We start from the raw sequence: 24,472 nt of genomic DNA, 5'->3' as shown, positions 1-24,472 counted from the left end.
CCTTCCATACTTCTCCCTAGGCTCTGTGTTCGGGTGACGAGCCGGGGTAGCTGTCCCCGGGCCAGGAGTGCTGTGGGTAGGGAATTCTGGGTCCGAGGACTCATTTCCACGCAGAGTTGGGGGCTGTGATTGCTCAGGGACAGGGAATGAAATGGGAAAGCAGGCTGCAGGTGGTGACCGGGACAGGGCAGGTGAGGAGAGTGGGCGGTGCCAGCAGAGGGGTCCATGGCTGGGACCCCAGTGAGCCCGTCCTGAGCTGCAGGGGGCGCCCAGAGGCCTCTCTTCCCTTCCCACGCTGTGTCGCCTGGAGTCCCTCCACTGCCACGATCAATGGAGGTCAGAGTTGAGGGGCCCCGTGGCAAACGACCCGTGGAACCATCCAGGCAAAGGCAAAGGGACAGCGTTCGTCCTGAGGGGGATGGCGAAGCCCCAGGGCTTGGTTTGATGACTGCAACCCCAACCTGGGAGCCAGGCCTCAAGGGACGGCCACCTCCACTCTGCCCACTGGTCCCCCCACGTAGAGGGGCCGCGGGATGACTGGGCTGGTCCTGGAGGCCCCTGACAGCTGTGCTGTTTCCCCAGCTCCCTGGTCAGCTTGATGGAAACGTTCAACGAGAAGGCAGAGCAGCTGGTGGAGATTCTGGAGGCCAAGGCGGATGGACAGACCCCGGTGTCCATGCAGGACATGCTGACCTGCACCACCATGGACATCCTGGCCAAGGTGACCGGAGCACGGCGGGCCCCGGGAGGGGGCGGTGCCACCCGGGGCCCACCACTGCTCCTCCCTCTGTCTTCCCTTTCCTTGCGCTCGCCCTCCCTCCTGCTCCCCCAGCATCGGCCCCTTCTCTGGGTGGGGAGCCCCCTGTCTCCTCGAACATTCGAGACCACAGCAACGAATGCACTCTCCAGACGCCGGACGCCGAAAGGTGTGGGGACCGGCCTGTGTCTGGTCAGTGGCAGGAGCAGGATTGGGTCAGGGCTGCCTGGCTCCCGGCTCGAAGCCTACCTCCCCCTCCGAGCCTGCCCTGGGTCTGGCTTGGCTCTGCACCTGGCAGGCTCGGCGGTGGCCCAGGGACCCCCAGCACGGTTAGGCAGCCCCGGCAGCTGGAGTGCAGGCACAGTGAGTCATTGTCGCTCTACAGCTCACTGGGAGGCTGGGTGCAGAGAGGCCACCAAGGAAGGCTGCATTTCAGGGCAAATGCATTTTGTCGTGGAAGGAAGCCAAGGGTGGTGGGGTGGCTACTGTGTGCCCCGTAGTCGTCACCCGCATCCCACGGGGTTGGAGTCGTCGTGGGTCAGGGCCCATGCCGCCTGGGTCTCTAGCTGAACGGCCCCAGGCTCCGTGCTGGGTCTTCCAGTCTTCCCACCCCCCCCCCCCAGGGATGACCTCGGCTCCCTCTCTCCCCCAGGCAGCTTTTGGGATGGAGACAGGCATGCTGCTGGGCGCCCAGAAGCCTCTGTCCCGGAAGGTGAAACTGATCCTGGAGGGCATCACTGCATCTCGAAACACTCTGGCGAAGGTAACATCTCCACACCCCTCCGAGGACCAGCCACCATAGCTCTGTGCTAATTTGCCAGAGCACCCCCTCCAGGGACCTTTTTCCAGAACAGGTTTGGAGTTCCGGTGTGACCCAAGTGACTTCCGCATCAGTTAGGATCTGCGTAGATCGCCTCAAGGAGAGACTCAAACTCAAGGTGGTTTGAGTAAATCAGGAGTCCGTCTTTCTCTCACGTAAAATGACCCTGAGGCAGGCAATCCAGGATGGCTGCCATAGCTCCACAATGTCAGATGTTTGTGGAATTTTCTAGCTTTCTGTTCCACTGTCCCCAGCACATCACCTCATTGTTATAAGATGGCTGCGGCAGCTCCAGCCATCACTTCCTTGTTCCAGGCATGAAGGAGGGAGAAGGGAGAAAGGTGGTACTCGAATGGATTCCCAGACAGATGCCCAGGGCCCTTTCCTGTTCCCTGGGACTTCAGCCTCTGAGTTTGGAGCCCCCTGATGCCACCCCATCTTTTTCAGCAGTTGATTCCCTCTGGCCGTGGCTTCCTCCTTCCACGCGGTCCTAGCCACCTGCCCCCTTCAGGGGTCCCTTGTTACTTTCCGGTGCAATGTGGATCTTTCAAGGCGTCTTTCCCATCCTATCTAGGGATTTGGAGCAGGAAGGGGAAGTCGATGCTTAGGCTCAGCCTGCCACCTTGGTCTAGTCTCCTTGGCTGCTTTATCTTTTCTAGAATTTTCTCACAATCTTCCCACCTCCCAGCTTTCCAGTGCTGCTGTGGGTCTCTAAAGTCGTTTCGGAGCTGGGGGAGCGGGAGAGGGAGACGCGCGTGCTCGGTCGGCGCCCTGAGCGGGAGCTCTCTCGTTCAGTTCATGCCAGGGAAGTGGAAGAAACTCCGAGAGATCCGGGAAAGCGTTCGCTTCCTGCGCCAGGTTGGCAAGGACTGGGTCCAGCGCCGCCGGGAGGCCCTGAAGCGGGGGGAGGACGTCCCCGCCGACATCCTCACACAGATCCTCAAAGGTTCGAGGGCGCCCGCGGGGGCCTTGGGAGGGCCGGGCATCAGGGTGCCACCCGTCAGGGTGACTGATCACCCCTGACTCCAGGTCTGGCTTCTGGGGAGAAGGGCATTTGGTTCTCTGCTGAGCTACGGGGAAAGGGGGCGAGGGGTGTGAGTGTCACCCTGACACCCTGCTTGTCTTCCAGCTGAAGAGGGGGCCCAGGACGATGAGATCCTGCTGGACAACTTCGTCACCTTCTTCATTGCTGGTTGGTAGCTCCAGTGGCGACCGGGGGCTCAGGGCTTTGCAGAAACGGTGGGAACCAGGCATCCCCTAAACTCTGACTCTGGGAGATTTCTCGGGCTGTCTGAGCAGCAAAGTTCTGCCGCAGAATGGAGGGGCTGGGATAGAGGAACAGAAGGCCTCTCTCTGCTCAAGGAGGTCCAGGAGGCCCCCTCGGCGGCCGCTGACCTGGCAACGCAGCTGGCAACTGTGACAGGTCGTGACACTGCCCTTTGGGGCTCAGGAGAGGTTGACCGCGTGCACTCAAGGCTCCATCCCGCTCAGAATTTGTGGGGCAGAGGCCTTTATTAGACCAGCGCAAAAGACACCCCAAGCAACTTCATTCCTTTGCTCGTGAGCTATTTCTTGAGCATCTTTCTTTATCTACAAAACTCCTCCTTCGGCGATCCCTTGAGTGCCTCCTCCTCCGGGAAGCCCTCAGTGATTGCCCAACTGCATCGGGCTCCCAGTTCGGAGCTCTGCATGGTGCCCAGAGCTCTTCTCTGCCCCCAGGACTCACAGGGTTACTCCACGGACTTATCTGTGGCGATTCTAGAAGGTTCATCTTCCTCACCGGGTTGCATGCTCGGTGTAAGCCAGGGGTTATGCCCTGCTCCCTGTGTGTTCCTGGGGTCCAGTGCAGCACGGATGCGTACAGGGTGGATGAAATGAGTGAGCAAATGCGCGAACGCTGGGCACAAAAGACAGAGGCGGGCGGACAAGACGAGGGACAGTTCATGGTCTGAGGGTGGAGGTGGATAGACAGAATGAATTGGGGATTTTGCTGGCCAGTGGATTTTCGGAGGCGGGTGCATGCACCCCTGCAAGATGAAAGAGGAGGAAGGCTGTCCTGAGCGGGGATTGGGGGTGGAAGAGGGCCCTCCCAGTGTGGAGCACTGTGGGCACAGATACCCCAGGAGCCCCAGAGCGATGTCCGAGTTGGAGCAGGACTTCAGGGCACTGTTCCCTGCACTCGGCAAAATGATCGCTGAACGGACAATGGCTGGCCTCATCCTGCAAGCCAGGAACCCAGCTGTTCCTCCTGGGATGTGGCTTCTCCACAGGCCGGCTCTGTGGCCTGGGCCTCAATTTCCTCATCTCTAAAATGGGGGCCTGGAGGCGCTCCCCAGACTTCCCTCCAGCGCTCCAATGAGGGTTTAATGATCTCCCTCCAACCTCACGGCCCACCCCCGCACCTTGCATCCAGACACCGTGGGGCGCAGTGCGGGACGGCAGGCAGCCTCACTTCCCAGCGCCCACTTACTGAAAGGTGTAGGCCCTGCTCTCGAGCCCAGGAGGCCCCGGGCCCCTAGGCTGGCAGTGGGTGCCACCTGGTAAAACCACTTACCCCTTCAGAGGAAATGCACGTAACTCAGGTGGTCCCCTCCCGGGCCAGCCGGGGGGCTTGGACTTGACCGGATGCTGCCAGAACTCAGAAGTGGCCTTCCTGCTCCTGCACACCCCCTGCCCTCTCAGGGGAAGCCACCCACTGCTCTATTCCTCGAAGCTACAAGTACAACCTCTCCAGGCCTCAGGGGTGGCGCCCACCGCCTGGGGACAACACCGGCCGTGGGCTGGACTTGAGCCCCAGGTCCTATCCTGTGGCTAAGAGACTCGACTCTCAGCCTCAGTTTTGTCTTCTACAAAATGGGATGAATACCCCTCCAGGCCAGGCAAAGCTCAAGGATGTTGAAGGAAGGAGCTTTTAGAGTGTGAAACCCGGATGCGTGCGGGCAAATGCTGTTTATTGGACGACACTGGCTGGCACAGGGGACGTGGACGGGGGCAGGCAGTCTCCTTCATCACTGTACACCCGGCTCAGCTGCAGGGCGCAGAAATGAGGGCCTGAACTGCCACCACGGGCTCAGGGGCTCAGAGGCGGGTGGGCTGGGCCAGCAGCAGCCCCGCAGTCCCGTGTGGAGCCCCACTCTCCTTTCCCGCAGGCCACGAGACCTCTGCCAATCATCTGGCATTCACGGTGATGGAGCTGTCTCGCCAGCCTGAGATCTTGGCAAGGTATGGAGCGGGGAGGCTCGGGGGGTGGGGATAGTGACTCCCCTTGAAGCTGGTGAAGGGATCGTCTGATGTCTTGTTCCTGGAAGACAACCTGCTCCGGCCCCCCACGGCCGAGCCTCCTCCAATGTGTCCTGCTTCTCTTCACCCCAGGCCCTTTGCACAGGCCAGTCCCTCTTCCGGACGCTCCTCTCCCTGCTTTTCTCCTGGAGATCTCTGTCCACCCCCGCAGAAGCCTTCTCATGCCCCTAAAGTAGCCATTCTGCGTTTTCCCCTCCCAGGCTCCTCCCAGCTCGTGAATGCATTTCCTCCTGGGACCATTTGCTTGGAGTCTATTTCGGTCATGAAACTAGAAGCGAGAGACCGTGGTTCTTTTTCCCTCCCCATGCTGCGTTCAGCGCCTGGCCGGCACTGAGGACCCAGCAGAAGTCCAACTAAGTGCTGTAGGAGGGCTTGTCCTCAGCTGGCGAGACAGAGGAGGGGTGCCCGGGAAATGGCATTTGAGCTGGGCCACTGGTTTCCTTGAAGACAAACAGTGAAAGCACTCGAAAAGCCCCAACAGGCATGGGGGTGGGAGCTCGGGATGGGGGGCGAGCCTTGATTACCGTTCTTAATCAGCAGCGTACAAGGGCGGAGGTGAACGGTCGCTTCAGAATATAAAATAGTTGATTGGGTTTTTTTTTAATTTTTTTTCAACGTTTATTTATTTTTGGGACAGAGAGAGACAGAGCATGAACGGGGGAGGGGCAGAGAGAGAGGGAGACACAGAATCGGACACAGGCTCCAGGCTCTGAGCCATCAGCCCAGAGCCCGACGCGGGGCTCGAACTCACGGACCGCGAGATCGTGACCTGGCTGAAGTCGGACGCTTAACCGACTGCGCCACCCAGCTGCCCCAGTTGATTGGGGTTTTAAATAGATATATTACAGTAAGGTGGTCATTACAAAAGTTTGGAAAAAGCCGAAAAGTTGAAATAATAATAATAATAATAATAATATAGTAATAATTCCACCACAGGGCCCCACCCCCAGGAGGCAGTTCATGATCAACTACTGAATTTCACCGCGTATTGTATCACATCGCCTCTTCTCCCAGTCCTCTCTTTTTTTGATATTGTCGACACACACACACACACAAAACTTGCCATTATGACCATTTTTTAAAAACATTTTTGCCTGACGACCCCAATAATTTTTTGTAAGGTCATGTGTCCCCTCACCTTTTATCTTATTTTTTAACAAAGTTTATTTATTTATTTTGAGAGAGAGAGAGAGAAAGAGGGAGGGAGGAGCAGAGAGAAGGAGGGAGAATCTCAAGTAGGTTCCGCATGGTCAGCACAGAGCCCAACGCGGGGCTCGATCTGACGTTCGTGAGATCATGACGTGAGCCGAAATCGAGAGTCAGACGCTGAACCGACTGAGTCACCCAGGCGCCCCTATTCTGATCATTTAAGAAATTATTTTTAATGTTTGTTTATTTTTGAAAGAGACTGCAAGTAGGAAGGGGCAGAGAGAGAGGGAGACAGATCCGAAGCAGGCTCCAGGCCGCGAGCTGTCCGCACGGAGCCCGACGCGGGGCTCGAGCTCACAAACCGTGAGATCACGACCTGAGCCGAAGTCGGACGCTGAACCGACTGAGCCACCCGGGCATCTCTCTTCTGGCCATTTTTAAGCGCACGGTTCGGTGGCGTCACGCACCTTCACGCTGCTCTGCAGTCATCGCCACCCCCCGTCCCAGAACCTTCCATCACTGCCAACTGAAACTGTCCCCGTGAAACACCAGCCCCCCCACCCCTGGGGACACCCCCCCCCCCCGTCATACTCCTCTCTGTCTCTCCGGATTTAACTCCTCGAGGGACCTCATGTAATTGGAATCATTCGGTAATTGACCTTTCCATCTGGCTTGTGTCACTTAGCATAATGTCTCCAAGGTTCATCCAGCAGGTGTCAGAACTTCCTCCCTTTTTAAGGCTGAATAGCGGTCCGTTGTCCGGATGCCCCACGTTTTGTTCACCGACGCGGCTGTTGAGGGTCGCTCGGGTGGCTTCCACCCTTTGACTCCTGTGAATAACGCTGCCGCGAGCTTGGGTGTGCAAGTATCTGTGAGAACTTGGGTGTGCGAGTATCTGTGAGAGCCTGCTTTCGCTGTGGGGGCTTATAGACCTGCAGAGAAATTGCTGGAGCGCATGCGAATTCCCCATTTCGGTTTCTGCACACCTTTTTACATTGCCACCAAGGGGACACGAGGGTGATGCTTTCTGCACATCCTTGCCAACACCTGTGACTTTCTGCCTCTGGATTACAGACTTCCGAACGGGCGTGAAGTGGTCCGAATCCACTCTCGGGCCTGCGTCCGAGCCTCACCGTGCACATCGTAAGGCTCGCTCGGCCGGCGTCCCCGCGAGGCTCGTTCTGTTTCCGGCTGTCGGCTGCCGTGAACCAGGCTGCGATGCACTTCTCTGTGCAAAGACCTTGTTCTGTGCATTTGTTGCCTGCGGCCGGTTCCGAGCGGCGAACAGGGAGGGGGGAGACTGTGAGGCCTTGGAACAGAATTCCCAACTGCTTGGGTATCTTGCTCTGGACGTGATGGTTCCTGGATGTCTTCAACGATGAAGCCGGGGGCCGTGGGAGGAGGGTTGGGGGGGGGAGGGGAGCTCCAGGCCGCTCTCTTCGCGCTTCCTTCCCTTCCTCCTTCTAAAGACTAATAGGGGGCAATCGCTCCGTGGGGACGAGCTTGTCTTTGTCTGACCCGACAGGCTGCAGGCCGAGGTGGACGAGGTCATCGGTTCTAAGAGGCACCTTGACTGTGACGACCTGGGGAGGCTGCAGTATCTGTCCCAGGTGTGGGGGCAGGAGAGAAGCTTCTGGGCACGTGTGGGTGGTTCGTCAAGCCAGGCCTGCTGCCCCCCTGAACCATTTCCCGTGGGTGTTCTCTAACTTCACCGCCCGTGAGAACGTCCCTGGAGACTGAAAATCATTCCCGTGAGCACCTGCCCCAGACCAATGACATCAGAGTCGCTGGGGCGGGACCGGGCTCTGGTGCTGTAGTTCGGCCAGAGCCCGGAACCTCCTTCTCCTTTGGGGCCTCGGTTCCTCCTTCCGCGACAGCAGGGTTTGGACAAGAACATGAGGCTAACTTTGCAGGGGGTCTGGGACCCAGTCCTGGACGTGGGTGCGCAGTCAGCACTGCGAGCGGGAGCAAGGGTGGGTCTGGGGCACGTCGCCGGCACGTTCTGTGGGGTCTCTGACGTCTCTCCTCGTCTCCCCATGTGGCTTCTGTAGGTTCTCAAAGAGTCGCTGAGGCTGTACCCGCCAGCGTGGGGCACCTTTCGCCTGCTGGAGGAGGAGACCTTGATCGACGGGGTCCGAGTCCCCGGCAACACCCCGCTCCTGGTGCGTACGGGCCCTCTCTGCCCTCCCCCGGGGTGGCCAAGCCCTGAGGTCGGGACATCCGTGGCCCCGTGTCGCCACTGGGATCTGTCATGAGCTTCACCGTAACCGCGTGAGGACTTTCTTCCTTTTCACCCTGTCCAGTGTGAGGTTACAGCAGGCGATTCTGGAAGGGAGGCGCCCTGTGTACGTCTGAGGGTGCTGAGGCTCAGAGAGGTTGGGTCACTTTCCTGAGGTCACACAGCCGGCAGGCAGTGCCCCGTTTCACAGCTGACCCCTCTCCCGCCTCCCCCCACGGAGGGTGACTATTCTCCCCCGCCTCTCCTTTACTGGCCGTTTACACGCTCACTCATTTGTTCCCTCATCAGGTGTCCCTTCATGCACCATGACCTCTCAGAAACCCACCCCCAAACTAGAACTCTCACTGTTCTGCTTCCCTCCGGAAGCAGCCACTGTCCCGAATTTTGTGCTTACTGACCTCTCGCCTTTCCGTGTGTGTGTGTGCGTGTGTGTGTGGACACGTGTCTATCCACACGATAATATGTCCTGGGCTTGCTTTGGGACGGCGGGCCCTCACTTCTCTGCCGTGTGTAGACTGACACCCCGTTATCCATTCTGGGTCAGCAGGCATCTCTGGGGGCTGCCCGGTTCCCCGCTCTCCCGAGCACCACGGCTGCCACTCCTGCCCGTGTGGTGGACGCACTGTGCACACGGGGGCGGGAGGGCTGGGCTGTGGGGCATCTCAACGTTCGACTCGGTAAACTAGGGCCAAAGTGGTTTCCAGAACACCCATGCCAACCCAGACGCCCACTAGCTCTGTTCCTTATCCTCCCCAACGCCGACTGTGGTCCGGCTTCTTGGTTTTGCCAATCAAGCCCAAGGAAGGTGTTTCCCTGTGGTCTTGGTTTGCAGTTTCCTGGTTACTAGTGAGGCTCGCGGCGCTGTTATCTCCACGCTGTGCAGAGCTCTCTGTAAAAGTTCATTTCAACAAATTTTTTTTAATGTTTATCTATTTCTGAGAGAGACAGTGCAAGTGGGGGAGGGGCAGAGAAAGCGAGAGGGAGACATAGAATCCAAAGCAGGCTCCAGGCTCCAAGCTGTCAGCACGGAGCCTGATGCGGGGCTCAAACTCATGAATCATGAGATCGTGACCTGAGCCGAAGTCGGACGCTTAACCGGCTGAGTCTCCCCGGTGCCCCCCCCCCCGTAAAAATTCATATATTAATCCTTTGTCAGGTATGCGTGTTGCAAATGTCATCTTTAGACTTGTGGCCTCTCTTTGTTAAAGTGTTTTTCATGATCCAAAGTTCTTAATTTTTCAGGGGTCTGTTCTCTTGTTTTGTCTTAGGGAACCCCACCCCCACCCCATCATGAGCTCAGCATAGTCACTTACATCGTCTTCTGGCAATATCACAATTTTCTTTTTCAAGTTAAGTCCCTATCTACGTGGAACTGAATTTGTGTATAGCGTGAGGTAGGGATCTGTATTCGTTTTCTGGGGCTGCTATTACAAAGCACCACAGAAGGGGGCGCTTCGCAGTGGAAATGTACTGTCTCACAGTCCTGGAGGCTGGGAGTCCAAGATCAAGGTGTCTGCAAGGCTGATTTCTCCTGAGGCCCCTCTCCTTGGCTTGTAGATGGCCGTCTTCTTGCCTGTCCTCACAGGGTATCTCCTCTGTGCGTGTCTGTGTCCTAATCTCCTCTTCTCATAAGGACACCAGTCATCCTGGAGTAGGGTCCACCCCAATGACTTCATTATAACTTGCCACTTTTTTATTTTTTTTTAAGTTAAAAAAAATTTTTTTTTTTTTTTGAGAGACACACACACACACACACACACACAGAGAATCTGAAGCAGACTCCAGTCTCTGAGCTGTCAGCACAGAGCCAGCCACAGGGCTCGACCTCATGAAACATGAGATCACGACCTGAGCCGAAGTCGGATGCTTAACCCACTGAGCCTTCCGGGTGCCCCGATTGTCGCTTTAAAGAGACTATCTCCAAATACAGTCACATTCTGTGGCTAAGACTTTAAGATAAGGATTTTAGGGGGACAAAATTCAGCCTTCCCCAGGACCTGATTTTTACTTTTACAGAGGAAAACAACATGTTCTGGTTCTATCTATTGGGCAGCCCTCTCCCCCCTCGAAGCCCTGGCTTTCCCAGGGCTCGGCCACGCCTTCTCCAGCACGTATCAAAGCTTCATGATGTGTGGGTCTTTATTCTGTGTATCTGCTCTTTTTTTTTTTTTCTAACACCCCAGCACCAATACCACCTGCCTGAATGACCCAGGTGGTGGTTTAGAATGCCTTTATATCTGGCTGAGCGGGCGGGTAGCCATGTGGGCCTTGAGTGGGCAGATCCCAGCTCCAATCCCACCCCGCTCTGGCGGGCTGGCTCACCTCTGGGCCTCAGTGCCCTCCTCATAAGCTGGGGTGATGATACCTGAGTCACAGTTTACTGAGACGAGTTGAAGAACAATGGTCATCACATGTCTGGTAGATATCCCTGGCACACGGTAGGTGCCCTTTGCTGACCTCGGACACCTCTCCACCTTATTATGCTCCCACGGTTCCGGGCCCTCCCTCTGCTCTGGCTGCCCTATACTCTCAGCCCAGAGAACCAGCGGCAGAGTGGGCCCAGGGAACTCTTTGGTGCAGGAGTAATGAGACCGAGGTCGGCACCCAGGGCACCAGTTATAGGGGGCACGTATGGCCCACAGAGGCCAGGGGCACAGAACACTGCCCTCAGTCGGGAGGCAACTTGGCGCGTAGCATAAGGCCAGTGGGGCCTGCAGCTCCTTTCCCTCCCCCCTCTTCCCCCCCCCAACCCCGCCGCAGAAACAACCTTGTGCTGAAAAGGAACTTTGAATGACAGCTTTTAGAGATCTTGAGGAAGATGCTCTCGAAGCAGACCTGAGTTTGAATCTGTTTTGCCACTTACTTGCCCAGTGACTTCAGGCAAGCCACGAACCTCTCTCTGAGCCTCAGCTTTCCCATCTGTAAAATAGGGATAACTGTAGGCCCCCTGTAGCACGGGACCAAGCATAGGATGAGATACACACCCAGCTGGTCCTTGTTGGCACACTGGGCTGTCCCTTCCCTTGTCTTAGACACTTGCCAGGAGCCAGTGGAATCCCACACTGGCCCAGATGGGTGGGTGGAGTAGAGGGGGGCCACTCTGCTCCTGATTGCCCCGTTGGGTGACCACAGTGGATCCGGGAGGTGTGAGGGTGCCTGTCCTTGGAACCAGAGACAAGCAGTTCCTCCCCCTGCAGTTCAGCACCTACGTCATGGGGCGTATGGACACATACTTTGAGGACCCACTGACTTTCAACCCCGATCGCTTCAGCCCCAAAGCACCGAAGTAAGTCCCTCTTCAAGCTGTGTGCGAGTGGAGGCCTGGTGGGAGAAGGATGGTCCCAGTGACCTGCGGGCTGGACCGCCTATGACCCCTGAGCCCACATGGCCTTCCAGATCACTGTGAGGAAGTTGCCATCCCCACTCCGCCCCCTTTTGTGGGGAGGAAATCACAGCTCAGAGAGGTAAGGTAACTTGCCCAAAGATGCACAGTCAGTAGCTGCAGAGCTGGGGTTGGAGCCCAGCTCGGACTGGTTTTAACACCCAGACTTAGAACCAGTCCCTTATATTGGGAAGCTCTGGGACTCGGGCCAGGGGCTGCACCTCCGCCTGCCTTGATGGTCCTGAGAAATGGGAACACTGATGGCTCCCCCTGAAGGCTGCGTTGGGGGCAAATGCCTTAAACTACAGTGGGACGTGGGGGGGGGGGGAGGGGAGCCAGGCCCCAGGGACCGACCACCTGCATCCAGACCCAGCCTCTGCCCAGAACCGGACGTGTGACGGGCCAAGTATAGAAGTGGCAGAGAAGCCGGGGTGGGGGTGGGGGTGGGGGTGGGGGTGTTGCTGTGGCTCTCCGAGCCTCAGTCCCTCCAGCTGTGAACTGGGGATAATAACAGCTCCTTCTGGAAAGCGCCAGAGGAGGATAAAATGACAAAATGCTGACGCAGAGCGGCAGAGCCAGCCCTGGATGTGTTCAGTGGGTGCAAAATCCAGTCGTGGCCCCAAGCCATGCATCTGCAAGGGATGGGTTTGTCACCCGCCGGGGCAGGACTGTCACGGGGCCGCCTCCTCCTGACAGCCCTCTCCCCGCAGGCCGAGGTTCACCTACTTCCCCTTCTCTCTGGGCCCCCGCTCCTGCATCGGACAGCAGTTTGCTCAGGTAGGAGGCCAGGGCTGGGTGGGGTCTCACCCTGGGGCCAGGAGGCCTGGCAGAGCCCGGCTCGGGGACCCGGGGGCGGGGCGCCCGCCGGGGTGAGGGAGGGCCGGGCCAGCCGGGGCCCCACCCACCGGCTGCCTTCCGGCCTCGTGCCTCCCGCCCCTCCCCACCTCTGCACGCAGATGGAGGTGAAGGTGGTCATGGCCAAGCTGCTGCAGAGGCTCGAGTTCCGGCTGGTGCCTGGACAGCGATACGGGCTGCAGGAGCAGGCCACACTCAAGCCGCTCGACCCTGTGCTGTGCACTCTGCGGCCCCGGGGCTGGCAGTCCGCACCCCCGCCACCCTGCTGAGCGGGCCTGGGGTGGATGGGACTCCTCTGGCAAGGGCCGCACCCACACTCCTCTGCAACCCCGCTGCCATCCACCCTGTTCCCCTGCCCCCTTCCTCAGGGGCACCCTCCACGCTGGCTCCCAGCGGGCCCCCCTGCCACCCACCACCTGCTTTCCTCCTCCCCCCTCCCCCTCCCCCTTAAGCTCCCCGTCCAGTGCTAACTCCACGCCCTTCCTGGACCGCCCCCCGCCCCCCGCCCCCGAACCTAACTTCCAGCTGCGCCCCAGATGTGCTATCTCTTACCCCCACCTCCCTGCACAGGCCACTCCCCCTGCCACACACCCTAACTGTTGCTCATTTCTTTCCTAAAACCCTCTTCAGGTGTCACCTCTTCCAGGAAGCCCTCCCTGCCACCCCCGGCGGGGCCAGGGGCCCCTCCTCTGTGCTCCCTTGGTCACCTGTGCTACCTCTAACACCACACTGACCACACTGTATTGTGAGTGTCCTTTGATGTGACCAGCTGCCCTGCCAGGCTGTGAGTGCCTCGTGGGCCAGGTCTGTGTATGATTCGTCTCCGAGCCGCCCTGGCCTGGCACAGAGCCGATGCTCAAATAAATATGTGTTGACTGCATGAATGAATGGCCGGACCGGGCCAGAGCGCTCTGGCCTCAGTTTGCTCATCTGTAAAATGAGAGCAATATCGAGGCTGGTCTAAGGGCTAGTGCAGCTCCGGAAGCTTCCCTTGAAGGTGCCCAGATGGTGCCGTCTCGGGAGAAGGCCGCCCAGGTTACCAGGCGGGCTCTATGTTAGTAGAAGCCAGTTCCCTATGTTATGTGCAAGGCCACGCTCCTGGGTGCGGTGTGAGGTTGGGATTACAGACAGGGTTTTGAGAGCTTGATTTGACAGGGTCGGGGCCCTGGGGCCCGTGTGGTCTAGTCTACTCCCAACAAGGGTGCTGGGGCCCCCAGAGGGCCTCACACAGGCCAGAGCCCCCGGGACCTCTCCTGGGGACTGCTTGGTGGACCTGAGCGCCTGGATGCCCGGCCTCACCCCTGCTGGCTTCCTCTGCACCTTCTGGCACAATGCTTCCCCTCCCGACCTGGTCGGAGGAGGCCTGTGGGCCCAGCCCGAGGAGGTGAGACTGGAACCCCGACAGTGGTAGGTGGGTGAAGGTGCCCTTCTTTCCTCCCCCGGGGCCTAGAGGTGGCCAAGGGCAATAGGTACTGGGCTAGCCATGTCCTCTGGGCCCATCCAAGGAAAAGGACCCTCTGAGTTTCTCCCTCAGTACTTGGGAGCCTGTCTTCCTGCAGAGAAAACAACACGCCTATGCCCACTGCCTGGGGCAAATGCCCTGGAAAGGTCCGCTCTCCATAGCAGGAGGAGAATGGAATGGAGTTGGGCCAGCCCTCGCTTTGCCTCAGCTCCTCCTCAGTCCTTGAGCAGTCTGGAGCTGAGGGACCTTCCGATTTAGCAGAAGAGGAAGCTGAGGCTCAGGGGAGGAAGTGACAGGCTCAGGGAGGTGGGGATACTGAGCCCGTTCCTCTCCCCAGCCCAGGTGGGTCAAGGGAACTGGCGTCTGCAGTCTGTCCTGAGCCTCTGGGCAGAGCGCCCAGCCTCCAGGATGCCTCTGTGGCCGCAGGTCCCTTGTAGAGCGAGAGTCCCGCTCCCCTAGTTCTCTGCCCAAACCGAGCACTGGGCGGGGGGCCTCGATCGAACTACACTCCCACCCTCCCTCCCCTTTCCAGTCCCATGTCTGGGCAGGGGAGGGGGCTCAGAATGTCCCGTGGCTCTCAGAACCCGTGTGCCTGTGCTCCGCCTCCAGCTGTGTGGCCAAACCCGCCCCTTGATGGTCTCTGCCCAGCTCCCTCCCACGGCCCCCCAAATGCCGCTGTTTCCTCTTGCCTCGTCCCTGGGCCTTCAGCCTTGTACTGCTCCCAGACACCTGCCCTGCCTGGACCACTACCCCCCACCCTCTGCAGCTTCTCTTTGAGGCTCACCAGCCCCCCTGGAGCTCTCCAACAGCCCCACAGCAGCCCCACAGCCCGTAGGCACCCCCACCAGCCCCCCAGTCTCCACCGGCACCCCCTACTCCACGCCCTGCGCTTCCTGCCATGGCTGGGCCTGGCCCCCACAGGACAGAACCTCCTCCACTGTCCATCTAAAAGGCCCACAGGCTACCAAGGCTTAGCATTCCAGGGGCGTGACCTGGCATTGCCTGGAGGGGTCTGGAGGGGTCAGCTCCCTCTGGAAACTTCCAGCTGCCTTTACCATCATCTGACTTAGCAGCTACTTATCCACTGCTGAGCCTGAGTCTTCACATGGTCATTTCTTCAAATCCTCTTGAGTATGGCCCGTTTCACAGATGAGAAAGTCAAGGTCACGACACATAGCAGGGCCATAGTGGAGTCGGGACTCAAACCTGACTTCCACCTGCTCAACAAGCCCTGTCACCAAAGGCCTGGGCTGGCCTCCAAGCACTGGAAACCCAGGGTGGGAGGCCTGAGGTGAGTGGGAAGAGCCTGGACCCCCCCAGCTCTGCTCTGCTGTCGTTGCCTGTGGGTTAGTGCGCCCATCCTGACCTTCCCGAGCCACTTCCTCCTCCATAAAATGGGCTTTTCATGAGAGAGAAGGTGGCTCTCAGGCCTGCCTGCCTAGATGAGTCACTTGGGCCAGCTGGATCTGCCTATGGGTTGGGACCCCCAAACTTCTCTTATGTCTCCTGGAAGACTCCAGTGTGCACAGGGATGGTGTCAACCCCTGGGACTCAGGCAAGATGGGTCGAATTGGAACCAAGCCCCTGCAGCCAGACCTCCTGGGGTCAGGTCCTACCTGACCTGTCACTGTCACTGTTTGGGGGAGGTGGGGGCTTGGGCCTCAATTTCCCCATCTGTAAGGAAGGACGGATGATAGGACCCACATCCTAAGATTGATGGGAGAATTAAGAGCATTCTGTATAGATCGTACTTAGCATAGAGCCTGTCGCGGCAGTGTTGCAGACCCGCCCGCAGTGATTGTCACTGGCGTCGGAATCTTGATCTCGGTAACGTCTAGGGAAGGAAGGGCTTTCCTGGGAGGCCGGGCAGTGCAGTTCCCAGAAGGGCCACACGGTGGCGCCCCGGCGCAGCGCTCCGGCCGGCGCGCCTGCGGGTGGCCGAGTGGGCGGTGCCTGCCCGCCCGGTCCCGCGGGGGAACCAGAGGCCCGGAGGGGGCGGGGCCGCGGCGAGGCAAGCCCGGCCTCCTGGGGGCGGGGTCGGGCCGGGAGGGCGCAAACCCCGGCGGGCCCAGGCGCGGGTGGTTTGGAGCGTCCTCTGAGCCTTCGGGTGGAGGGGGGCAGGTGGGGGTCGCCATCCCCGTGTCACAGGTGGGGCCACCGAGGCACGGCGAGGCACGACAGCCGGGCGGGGGGGACGTTAGGGGGGCTATCCCGCAGTGCCGCGATCGCTGGGTGGTTCCCCCTCACCTCTCCTGGCGGTGGGCTGGGTCTGGCGGTGGGACGCTGGCCGGCCCGGAGGGGGCGGCTTTGGCAAGAAAAGCCCAGTGGCGGGGAAGCGCACTAGGAGGACGGGCAGGGGTGCAGGGGGCTGCCTCCCGCCTGGGAGGGCTGGGGGATGCCTCCTGACTCCTCAGGGCTGAGCTGCTGTAACACTGAACACGCTCTTGGCTGAACCGAAGCCACCTCCGGTGTCCTCTGCCCCAGGGCCCCGGAGGCTGGTGATGAGGGGTCCTCGGGGTGGCTTGTGGCCCAGCCTTCGCTGGGGGTCGGCCTTGGGAGCCTCGCGAACTTGGGCTGGGGGTGAGAAGCTGTCCCAGCTGTGGGAGGTGGGAGGTTTTCTTCTCTGCCCTGCACCTGAGGACAGGAGTCTGGCTCTCGAGTCACCTAGTGACCCTGCTGGGCCTCAGGGGCAGCCGACGTGAGTGGGCGGAGGGCCACAATTAGCCACCCACCTGGGCAGGTTAATCGGGTGTGGTGTCCTTTATACTGGTCCAGGGTTTGGTAGGTCCAGCCCCGGTGGACCCCAGAAACAGTGTATGTGTGTATTTCCTGGGTGATCAGCGACAGGGAGGATCGCCACCTGGAGGGGGACCTCAGGGCAGGGGCAAGAGGGGGCTCAAGCCAGCGGCTCTTCCCACATTTCAGCCCCTCTGCAGGGATGTTGTTTTCCTCTGGGGCAAGAATCCTGCGTCCTAAGCAGGCTTCTTGATGAGCGTGTGACGCAAAGGCGGTTCTCCCCACCCTGGGGTGGATGACCTAAATCCACATGTCTGCCCAGACCTCACCCCTGGGCTCCAGACAGCCTTGGGCATCTCTGTCTGCAAGTCTATAAATAGCCCTAGGGGGAGGGGGCAGACACTAGGGGTATTTCTGGCAAGTGGGGGGAGACTTACTACTGGAGGGCCATTTCTCTGAATCAGGGCTGGGTGGGTACAGATGGAGTGAAGGCCCTTCCTTGGCCTGGAGCTTTGGAAACGTTTGTGCCTCCCAGAACACGTCCCCCTTGAACTTCCTCCTTGCTTAGGGAACCCTGTGGTCACCCTCCGGATGTTGTCTACCTTGGGTAGTCCCTGCCAGCGGGCCAGACCGAGGGCCAGCGAGGTAGAGTGGTCACCACCAGCGGGAGGCAGCCTGAGTAGCTAGGGGCGAGTCTGCGGGTCCCTGAGGGGGCACCCCAGAACCCCCTGCCTTAGGCAAGGCTCTACAGCAGCCCCCACCCTGCCATGCCCAAGTCCCAGGCCTACCCCGGAAGAGGCTCCATGCGCCTCAAGACAGGCCAGGAGGGGCGTGGGGGGCACTGGGGCCTTCCGTGCAGTGAGCCTGGCCCCCAAGGTGGGATGTGGAGGGTCCCTGGGTCAGTGCTGGGCAGGCAAGGGCAAAGGACGAGCCTCCCCTCCCTGCTCCCTCTCTCTGGGCCCAGCTTCTCTGCCGGTCTCAGTTTTGGGGGGCAGCGGGGGACGACGACAGCAACTCTGGTGGGGCTCTTCTAACCCCAGCCCACGGGGAGAGCTCTTATCCAAGCCCCTTGCGTGGCCTGGGACCCCAGGTGAGGAGGAGTCCAAGGTATTAGCCACGATGACACTGACGATGCCACCAGCTCACCACTGAGCGCCCACTGCAGTCGGCCCTGAGCCCACTGTACTGTAACCCCGGCCCCGAGGGGCGGGACCTCACTCTCCCTGGGGGCCTCCCCCCTGCTGTGAGCCCTGGAGCCTGAGGAGGAGGCCAGGGCATCCCCGGCAGCCCCACGCCCCACCCCAAGTGACAGTGGCTCCTCGGCCTCCACCCAGAAGTGAGGGTGTTGCTCAAAGGACGCAGGGGCTGCCCACGCCCTCACCCTAGGGACACCGAGTGCGTCTGGACGGGCCCCTGAGCTTCTCTCCTGGCTGGGAGGCTCGGAGGCTTATCCAAGGCCTCCCAGGTGGCCTTCAGCTTAGGGGGCCTGGGCGGGGTGGGAGCCCCTGGGTGTGGGAAAGCAGCTCCCAGAGATGCACGGGAGTGGTACACACGGGTGCCCACTTGTGTCTCTCCCTCCATCGATCTCTGTGTTTCTGTGGTCTCTCTGTCACCGTGTATCCGTCTCTCCCGTGTGGGTCTCAGTGTCCACGTCTGTGTGTCTCAGGCTACATGTATTGGGGGCTGTGGGCTGTGTCCTGAGCTGTAAGGAAGTGTCTGTTTTAACCTCAGGCAGCGGACAGGCCTGGGAAGTATCGTGAGGCCTGTTGGTGCCAGCCCCTTGCAGCACAGCACAGCCTCGTCCTTCCCACGACCCCTGGGAGGCTAGATGGCCTGCCCAAGGTCACAGGCCCAGGAGGTGTGGTCCACCCAGTGTGGACATCCGCTGTCCTTCCTCGGGTCGTAGCCACCAAAGTCCCAGGGGAAGCTCCTTGTTCAAAAGTTTCCTCCCGGGACGCCTGGGGGGCTCAGTCGGCGGAGCCACCGACTTCGGCTCAGGTCATGATCTCACAGTCTGTGGGTTCGAGCCCCGCGCTGGGCTCTGTGCTGACAGCTCAGAGCCTGGAGCCTGCTTCAGATTCTGTGTCTCCTCTGCTCCTCCCCTGCTCATGCTCTGTCTCTCTCTTTCAAAAATAAATAAACATTAGAAAAAAACTTTCCTCCCTCTGTTATGGGGGGGAACCCAAGGCCCGGGAAGACCGGGTCTCCAGCAGGGCGGAGTTACTGGGGCTCCTGAGACCTAGCTGGTATCTGTGCAAATGGGGAGTGAACAGGTGCCAGCGGGCGGGGCGTGGGCCTCCTCCCTGGCCCCGCCAGGCTGGGGGGCCTCTCCTGCCTTTGGTGGGGCCGGGCCTGAAGCTCCTTTCCTGGGGCACCCTCCTTTCAGCAGCAGAGATGGCTGGCTGTGCAGTGTGGGGGCAGGTGGGGCGGGGGGTGTAAGGCAGGGCCTGAAAGGGGCCCCGCTCAGAGCTGGCCCCACTGATGCACAATAAATGTGCACCCCTCTTGCCCTGTTCCCCTTGAAGCAACCTGCACCCCTGCAGACCTCAGAGGCCCCACGAGCAGCCCGCCTGCGCCTCTCACCGGATCGCCCACCACTGTCCCTTCCCGCAGCTCCCCGACCACTTTGCCGGCCCTGTTTCTGCGCTGCACCTGACCCGCCTCCTGCCTGGGCTGCCGGCTCACCCTCCAGGCGTCTGTCTGCATGACACTGCTCAGAGAGGTCCCCCTTGACCCTCATGCTTGCCCTGGCCACCCTGGCCCGCCTTTCCTGCACTCCCCCGCCCCCCTTGAACCTGTGCTCACATCTCGCTCAGGCAGTTGAACAAAGAGACAGACACTTGCTTTGAGCCCCAGGGGCCGGCCAGCACCATGGCAGGGACACAGACAGCTGGCTTCGAGGTCAGAGATACAGGATGTGCTCTCAGGAGCCAGAGGGCACACCCACATGTGTACACACCCCCCACAGGCGCATACACGCTCTTACACACATACACAAGCTCATGGGGGCACATGCACGCCCCACGTGTTTACACTCCCCTGCACGTGCACATACGTGCTCACCCAGGAATACGTGCACACTCATCCACACTCCCCTACGCTCTTCCACACCCCCCTACACACACGTACGTGCTCCCATGCATAGGTGCACACACACACGCTCACTTGTACCAACCCACACCTGTGATGCGCTCGCATATTCTCACGTGCACACACTTTCCCCACACACGTACCCACCGCCATGCACGCCTGTGTGCACCCACGTGCATTGTCACACGTGTTTGCACACATATGCAGCGGCCCAGAGCTGCTGCAGGGACCTCGGAGCAGAGAAACCAAGTTGTTTTTTTTCCCCCAACACGTGTTCCCACCATAGAAAACAACAGGAAGGTACTTGGGGCCGGGGACAGGAAGGGGAGGTGGCCTGCATACAGGAGGTCGGCTCTGGCGGCTGGACACTGGGAGGCCTGTTTGGGTGGGACCCCGGGGCGGACGCACTGACGGCTGCGGGGGGGTGGGGGGGCGGGCAGACGGCCCCTCCGAGGCTTCCGGGCCCTGGTGCTCAGCCTCTCCACGGTCTCCCATTTTGGGATGAGAAACCGAGGCGAGGATCAGCTTGTCCCAGTCGCCGAGGGGGGCTGGCAGAGTGGCATCCAACCCAGGTCCTGTGACGCTGACAGGGTGCTCCTCCCGGCCCTGGTCCTGCAGTGCACCCGGCAGTGGCCGAGGTGAGGGGCTCTGTCTGGGGCGCCAGGTGGCTTGGGGCGGGGGGGGCTCTTGCTGCAGCACTGCTGTGTGTCCAGCGCTGGGCACACCCGTGCCACCCTGGACCGGGCAACTGGCAGTCTCGAGGGGTGCCCTGAGGTGAGTTCGCATGTGCTTCTCTGTGGACCCAGCTCACCCCAGGGAGCCCAGAGCAGGTGCTGCAGGAGACAAGACCCGAGCGTGGTCCCATGGGACCGGGCACGCCTCGCGGGTTCCCCCTGCCCCCAGCCCGGCCCAGGGCCAAGTACATAGGAGGTGCTCGTAAATGCTCTGCTGATGTGGAAATAGAGGCACAGAGAGGGGCCAGGACCTACGCAAGGCCACCCAGCAGAGCAGGTCTGACCCCGCCCGGGGTAGGGGGGGATAGCTGAGTGCTGAGTGGAGGGCTTGCAGATGGGTTCCAGCGCCCCCCCCCCGTCCCGCCCCTCCCTGGGGATGTCACTGCTACCTGCGGAGATTTGGTGGCCCTGTCGCTGCTTCGTTTATCTCCTGTCTCCATCAGTCCTCAAACCCTGGCAGGTGAGACTCCTCCCACTTAGCAGGTGGGGAGGCCCTGAGGCCCTCTCCTCTCCTCCCCTCTCCTTGCTGACTTGCATCAGCTTCCTGCCCACACCCGCCCAAGGCACAGGACCACGGCCTTTCCATTCCCAGAGAGCTCACCTGGAATCGAGTTAGGAGGGGGGAGGGAGGAGGGGAAATCCTGGGGAGGAAGGGGTGGGACTGTGAGGTTCCAGAGATAGTTCCTCTTGCCTTTTTTTTTTTTTTTGTCTTTTCTCACGTAAAAACCTCAGGAGGGACCCAGGATGGCCCCCAGTCCTGGTTTGCCTCTGATCGAGGGCTCCCAGGGTGCAGGTAGGACTTTCAGGGCTGAAGTAGGGAAACCAGCACAAGCTGGTCACCCTCGAGGGGCCCCCAAACCATTTAATCTAACCCCACAGTGAACTCCCTTCACTGTGTCCTCGTCCAGTGGCTGTCCAGCCCTGCTTACATCCCTCCAGTGACAGTGAGCTCACTATCAGACAGCAGGAGGTGGACAAAACCAGGGTCAGGCACTGGCCACAGTGAGGTCGGTTTGTGGAGAACACAGGGGAACCTGGCCCACCTTCAGGGACAGCCAGACAAGGCTTCGCAGGGTTGGAGATGGGGGGAGGACAGGGAATTCCTGACCAAGGGAACAGCACAGGCAAAGGCCCGGAGGCCTGGAGCCACCGTATAGGGATTGAATTCCTTTGCTGTCACCTCTGACAGTTTGTGTGACTGCAGCTGTCCCCCACCCATCTCCAAAAGGCAGTTCCTTCGGAAACATGGTGGCCTGGGCTCCCCTGTCTTCACTCCCCGGGTGTCTGAGCTGGGAAAGGCATCAGTGCCTTTGTTTCTTCTTCTTCTTCTTGAATGTTTTATTTTTGAGAGAAAGCAGAGTGGGGGAGGGGCAGAGAGAGGGGGACAGAGGATCCAAGGTGAGCTCTGTACTGAGAGCAATGAGCAGCCCAATGAGGGGTTCAAACTCAGGAACTATGAGGTCATGACCTGAGCCAAAGTCAGACGCTCAACCGACTGAGCCACCCAGGCGCCCCAAGGCCTCAGTGCCTTTGAAGAGCCGCTGGGCCTCTGAATGCTGTTTCCTGCCCCTCGCATCTTTTGGAGGCTCACGGACCCTTAAGCACAGTGTCTGCCCCCTCTTCCAAGAAGCCTCCCCTGACTTCCCTAGCCTTGGATGCCACCCCTTCCACAAATGTCAACCACCTGTCCTCGGGATCATCATCACCTCCAGCCCCTGCCGGGGACACCTGCCACCCTCCAGTCCCAGTTGAGCTTTCCTGGTGCTCTTCTACGCACCTGCTGGTCTCTATTCCCGGAATGCCCTCTCTTCCCCTGAAAAAACCTTCTTATTCCTCAAAGGCATAACTCAAATGCCAGATCTTCCAGGAAGCCCTCCCGTATCTCTCCGATTGGGGTCGATCACCACCCTCTCTCCTTCTCTTTAAGCCACTTTACTCCTTCTAGGCCCTGCATGCAGAACTGGGTAGACCGGGAGCCCTGGGGGGCTCAGCGACGCCCGGCCCTGGCACGATGCCTCTGGAAACTGAGCCCAGAGCCTCCCACTTGCCTCCCTGCCCTGGTCTCTGGCCCAGGCCCTTGTGGGGACCCAAGAGAAGGACCACCCTGCCTCTTAGGCAAGCACACGGCAAGTGTATACTAAGTGTTTGTTGAGATGTGTTCTCCCAACCGGTATTTCCTGAGGACCCGCTCTGTGCCCGACCCTGAGTCACATGGCTGCCCCCAGGGATCCATCTCTACCCCCCCCCAGAGCACCCCCAGCACATGTGGGGCAGCCGGCACCCCACAAGGTGCCCAAAAGTGGCTGCTCTTGGTCTGCCCAACGAAGGCAAGGGCCACGCCTTCCCGTAGCCTTGGGGACAGACAGTCAGGCTCCAGAGTCCAGCTCTGGTCACGCCCCGAACTGGCCGGGTGGCCTTGGGTGGGTCGTGGCCGCTCCAGAGAGCTAAGGCGACAGCCACGGACTCAGTGGGGGCATCCCTCCGTCGTCTCCTCCAGTGGCCGTAAGAGCCACTCACTGGCCGGGTGGAACCATTCCCGGGGAGAGGAGGCTGCGGGCGTTCTGGGGTCTCCAGGGCTGGGGCTGGGCTCTTGGGGACTGCCCGAGCACCCAGGGGCGCAACAGCCTCGCAGGAAACATTCCGAGGCAGCCCGGGAGAGGCCCAGGGCAGGGGAGGGCAGTGCCCAGATTTATCCACCAATCCCGCGGGCTCCTGGCTCTGGAGCGCGTTCTTATCTGCCCAGCCCAGCATGGGGGGGCGGTGGGGGCAGCCGGGCCGGCTGGGGCGGGACGCTGCCTGGGGACTGGACGCAGAGCAGGCCCGGCAGCCCCAAGCCCCACCAGGTGGGTGACAGCCACTGACGGCTCTGAGCGTCCCCGCAGGCTGGTGGCCGGCTGCCCGCCCGTCTCCTGCACCATGTCGGACGGCGAGGGCCCCTCGGCCGGTGAGTGGCAGTGCTATATTTACCCACCGCGTCTCCGGTTGCAGAGCCAAAGCTCCTGGTCGCTGAGGGCACCGGGCGCCCCCACCCCAGGCTGCAGGCAGCTGTGGGGCTGGACCCCCTTCCTCCCAGCCTGATGCCTGATGGGGGGGGGCGGGGGAGGGCCGTGCTCCTGGAAGGGGAACTGGACTTTCAAAGCTAAGTTCTGCTGCACCCCCTGCCTTCCCGATGGGGCTAGAGCAGGGGGCTGTGGCCGCTGCAAACCCCTCCCGCCACCAGCGGGGGGGGGGGTGCGGAGCTCACCCCCACAGTGCGGCAGGGTCTGGACTGGGCCCCTCAGGGGGCTCAGGGTGCCATGGGCCCCCACGACCGCATGCAAACGAGTGTGTGTGAACACTGATCCGGGGTGGGGGAGCCTACAGCTGCCATCTGATTCCCCAAAGGTCTGAGACCTCCAGGAAGTTCTGAGCCCCCGGCCTGCCTGCACAAGGCAGGCTCCCCCGCGGGTCCCCAAATCCTCTAGGTTGGAAACGGCCAGGGACGCAAAGGCAGAGGGGTGCTCGGATACTGGGGTCTGCTCACGTGCCCCTGCCCTCCCCGGGGCAAGGGGTCTGGTGGGGACTGGCTGCCTGTGCCCCTGCCTGGCCACCCTTGGCTCCTTCCGGTTGAAGACGAGCTCTGGGGTGGACATCTCTGAGGCTCAGAGCCCGTAAGTGAAAAAAGGGACAGTGGTAATAGTTCCTCACCCACAGGTGGTTGGGAAGGTTCACTGTGCCGGCGGGTGAAAGCCTATCTGTTGGTGCCGGATGTGCAGTGAGGACTTGGTGGTGGCTTCGTGGAAGCAGCAGGTGGAGGGTCCTGGGCAGGAGCCCAGAGGCTCAGGAGCCTGTGTATCCCGGTCTGGCCCCTCCAGCTGCGGCTTGTTGCCTAAGACACGGCACGGCAGTGGCCCGTGGATCCCTTATCTGCCAAGCACCGCCGTGGAGAATCCTGGGCACGTCTGGCGG

At 60.4% G+C, this 24,472-nt stretch overlaps 1 protein-coding gene across 1 annotated transcript in view; it reads left to right on the top strand.

Moving 5' to 3' along the window:
* LOC124512078 (cholesterol 24-hydroxylase) overlaps positions 1–12,771 on the top strand; it is a 31,658-nt gene extending 18,887 nt beyond the window's left edge. Inside the window, exons 6-15 of the mRNA XM_047079440.1 lie at positions 583–721; positions 1,410–1,520; positions 2,373–2,523; positions 2,707–2,769; positions 4,727–4,799; positions 7,552–7,636; positions 8,078–8,188; positions 11,463–11,551; positions 12,358–12,424; positions 12,604–12,771. Of these exons, the coding sequence (XP_046935396.1) occupies positions 583–721; positions 1,410–1,520; positions 2,373–2,523; positions 2,707–2,769; positions 4,727–4,799; positions 7,552–7,636; positions 8,078–8,188; positions 11,463–11,551; positions 12,358–12,424; positions 12,604–12,771 (1,057 nt within the window). The remainder of the gene's footprint in view (positions 1–582; positions 722–1,409; positions 1,521–2,372; positions 2,524–2,706; positions 2,770–4,726; positions 4,800–7,551; positions 7,637–8,077; positions 8,189–11,462; positions 11,552–12,357; positions 12,425–12,603) is intronic.
* Positions 12,772–24,472: the final 11,701 nt, after the last annotated feature.

The sequence above is a fragment of the Lynx rufus genome, unplaced genomic scaffold (assembly GCF_022079265.1).
Source record: "Lynx rufus isolate CCGP_SWC_20201006 ecotype Redwood Valley unplaced genomic scaffold, mLynRuf1.p SCAF_17, whole genome shotgun sequence".
NCBI classification, from domain to species: domain Eukaryota; kingdom Metazoa; phylum Chordata; class Mammalia; order Carnivora; family Felidae; genus Lynx; species Lynx rufus.
Note: the sequence above shows the minus strand (reverse complement) of the source record. Positions and strands in the feature narration are given on the sequence as shown.